At 32.9% G+C, this 3,765-nt stretch overlaps 1 protein-coding gene across 3 annotated transcripts in view; it reads left to right on the forward strand.

Annotated features, from left to right (window-relative positions):
• LOC106468432 (DENN domain-containing protein 4C-like) overlaps positions 1-3,765 on the forward strand; it is a 115,834-nt gene that overhangs the window by 16,404 nt on the left and 95,665 nt on the right. For all 3 annotated transcript variants that reach the window (XM_022396764.1, XM_022396765.1, XM_022396766.1), the window contains one exon: positions 2,521-2,690. In XM_022396764.1, coding sequence (XP_022252472.1) covers positions 2,521-2,690 — 170 coding nt within the window. The remainder of the gene's footprint in view (positions 1-2,520; positions 2,691-3,765) is intronic.

Below are 3,765 nucleotides of genomic sequence, written 5' to 3' on the forward strand. Positions count from 1 at the left end.
TTATTACTTGTGACCACTGAGTGTATAGTTAACCATGTATGTGACCAAATAATAAAAATAATGTGGCGCCATCTAGTGAATGATACCACAGATAAATATCCATAAAAAGTTTCACACTTTGGGAGTTCAAGATTCAGACTATTAGAAAAATAACTGCAGTATGTGCAACAACCATTTCTTTATCATAGAACACAATTTTAAATAAAGTACTCTCTTCACAACAAGAACATAACAGGACTGTACATGAGGGTTTGATTATATCTTTATTGATGTAATTTTTAAATGTAGTACTGAGAAACTGGAGTACTTGAAAAACCACTGTTAATATACAAGAATATTACAATTTATATCGGTAAAATTTATGAAAATTTGGAGCTCTGTACATTTAATCATTTTGATTCAATGGTTTGCATATGATTAAAGAGCACAATTTGAACACTTGTTCACTTTTCTAAATGTTTTCAATGTGGTATGAATACTATGATTAGTAATTAATAACAAAACAGCCACCCATAGAGCAGCTTTTATGTTAGCATATATAACTATTCAATCACAATTGAGTTTAATTTATCCTATTTTTGTCTGTTAACATTCAACTACACTGTGTGCCTGTGCTACTATGTAGGGATGATGCAAATGGCATCCCTATTATCTTTGCATTGTTCTTGAAGGATTGATATTAGCCATCCATACAAAATTATAGGGATGATACAACTATACATTTTTCACATGTTCTTTCCAAGATTATGACCAGTAATGATTAATAATCTACTGTAGCCAATGGTATGATATAATATCAATATCTGAGGTCATTCTACAAATGCAATGAAGAAACTGACAAAACTGATATGATATTAACGATATATATATTACCATTGAATTATAAAAATAAAACAAATGTTCACTATCAACCTACTTCAATAAAATTGTTTAAAAAAACATGAGAAAACAAGTAATAATTTTTTTTTGTTGCAAAAATTAAGTATGATGTAGGGATATAGGGAATACCAAAATGTACAAAAACAAGGTAGGGGTGAATACAAAAAATCACTACACAAGTAGCCAAATCTTTCCAAGAATAACTTTTACCTGCAACTAAATGTTGAATTCCTGTCATTTACGTGACCTTAGGTTTAAATAAAAACATTTAAAAGTGAATAGAGCTATACAGTCTTACAGTGGCTAATAAACATAAGCTTGTAAGATTGACTGAGTACTTACTGACTACTTATGTAAGGATTTTTATATGGTTTTGTATGTTCATCCCTATATTATTTCTGTACTTTTTGGCAATGCCATCCCTACATCACCATGGCCAAGTGGTTAGGGTGCTCTACTCACAATATGTGGGTTGCAGGTTAGAATCACCATCCCACAAAATATGCTCATCCTGTCAGCATTGGGGGAATTATAATTTGACGGTCAATCACACTATTTGTTAGTAAGAGAGTTGCCCAATAGTTGGCATTCTTTAACTGCTAAATTAGGGTTGACTAGTTCAGATAACACTCGTGTAGCTTTGCATGAAAGTCGTACCAAATCAAACCTTACATCATACTTAATTTATGCAAAATTATTTTTTATTACTTGTCTTTTCTGTTGTTTTGGGACTGGTTTTGTTGTATCTCTCTGATGTGTACTTTACAGTACTTGGTGAACAGCTGAGGTCTTTTGCAATTTTTTAAACCCCAACTAGCACCGCGTAAAGATTTGAATCTAACTCTGTCAGAGGGTGTTATTTCTTTCTGGTTTGGCATTTTAATGGCAACATCACACTATATTAGCTGTACTAGACAATGATTAAATAAAGCCATATGTACCTACATGTATCTGCATAAAATATATACTCAAATTGTAAAAACCTTAAATTTATGTCAGTATTGATTGGTATAGAAACTAAAGGCAGTTGTGTGACATTTTTGGATCACTTTGTATTTAGACTAGACACCTAAATCTACACTTAATCATTTTTGGTGATTTGTTGCTTTTTAGATAATGTGAGAAAAATCAATAATTTCTTTATTTTGCTGTTTTTTCCAAATTTGAAACAATATTGGTTTTATTGGCACAACAGATCAAACTTTAGGAGAAATTAAGTGTTCTAATAAGTTTGTACTTTACTGTACCTTTAATAATAAAGAAAAGTTAGTATTATGGCATGAATCGTTTATATGTCACGTTTTGTTTGACTGATTTTATGGTTCATGAGAATTTTGTAGTTATCGTATTTGATTTTTATACAACATTGTTCCATTATGGCAGTATCATACTATGAAAATCAACATTGTACAACATATGTAAAATGTGACATAATCAAGATATGTATTAGTGGATCGACAGGCAATTTACTAATTGTTGTTTGAACTCATTGGACTGTTCTGAATTAGTCATCAGGTATAATGTAAATTTTTTGTTTCAGTTTGCATGTCATTAATTAATAGCAGCAGAAAATTTAAATATGCTTTTTCACAATTAAATACACACACATAAAGTCTTTTAATTTATTTTCATTATATCTAGGCATCTTAAGTAGATACCCGCTTGATGATTACCAGAATTTTCGTCTACCAGAATCAGTTCCACTGTTCTGTCTACCCATGGGAGCAACTGTAGAATGCTGGTCCAGAAATGCCCAACTACCCCGTCCTGTATTTTCTACGTTTGTTCTTACTTCTGACACTGCAGAAAAAGTAAACATCATTCTTTTCTATGTTTTTAATGTAAAATATGTAGTAAGCCTGTTCTTGAGAATTTTTTTTTCATAGGTTTTCCTTGAGTGTTAGACAGGGTTGTCAACTTGTAACAAACAAAATGTACTGACAAGTATAAAATCTTTTACCGATACTCACAATTTTCTTACTAACCTAACAGAACATTAACTCACCAGTGGCAATGTGAAGGAGATGTGAGGATTGGCAGGAGCCACTTTAAATATTTGTCTGCTTGTCTTAATAACAAAAAAACACAGTTTCTGTAAGCACTGTGTTAGATTATAAAAGAAAATGAACATTCCAAAACATACATATCTCCATTGACACTAATAGCTATTTTTCGATCTTCATCTTTGCCATCTAACGGTGTGTTCACTTGCTCTAGTCTTTATATACCCCACTCGACTGCCCTCGGCAATATCTAATTTGCAAAACTTTACGCCGGCCCTCACATGCCCTTTATACAGGTACTGTATATAATCACTGTATGCAGACAATAAAATCACTTTTTCTCGGCAAAGCGCGAGCATTCAGACTAACGTTTTGTAATTTACATTTCTTAGTTTTCGCTTTCTAATAATCAGGAATTCTTTGTTTTGTTATCAAGATATCTATTTCGTTGAATTTGTTTTTTTCTACAAATATATATATATATATATAAAATTGGATATGAATTTCCATGTAACGGTTTCAAGCATTGGGGCTACTCAGCCTTCGTCTATTCACCCTTTGTTATTTTATTGTGGTCAGCAGTCGGGTGGGGGGGGAGCTGTCCGTGACCTGAATCGGGGTGAGATCAAGTTATTCATGCGGCCCAGGGATATCTCTCCGGGAGGTGCTTATTTGAATTTTCATTCTGAAATGAGATATTCTGGGGAGAATTTAGACTCCCTGCTTCTTCTTTCACTAGAGTTTCCTCTCCTGAGGATTCATCTGATCAGCCATCTTCTGCCCCTTTTTCTGCAGTTATTTACACGTGTTTGTGAAGTTTTGGAGATACAACCAGTTGCTTTTGAGTCTACCCCTGCTTTGTTGTCCGATTGTTCTCAAGGGG

Source organism: Limulus polyphemus, unplaced genomic scaffold (genome assembly GCF_000517525.1).
Source record: "Limulus polyphemus unplaced genomic scaffold, Limulus_polyphemus-2.1.2 Scaffold3006, whole genome shotgun sequence".
NCBI classification, from domain to species: domain Eukaryota; kingdom Metazoa; phylum Arthropoda; class Merostomata; order Xiphosura; family Limulidae; genus Limulus; species Limulus polyphemus.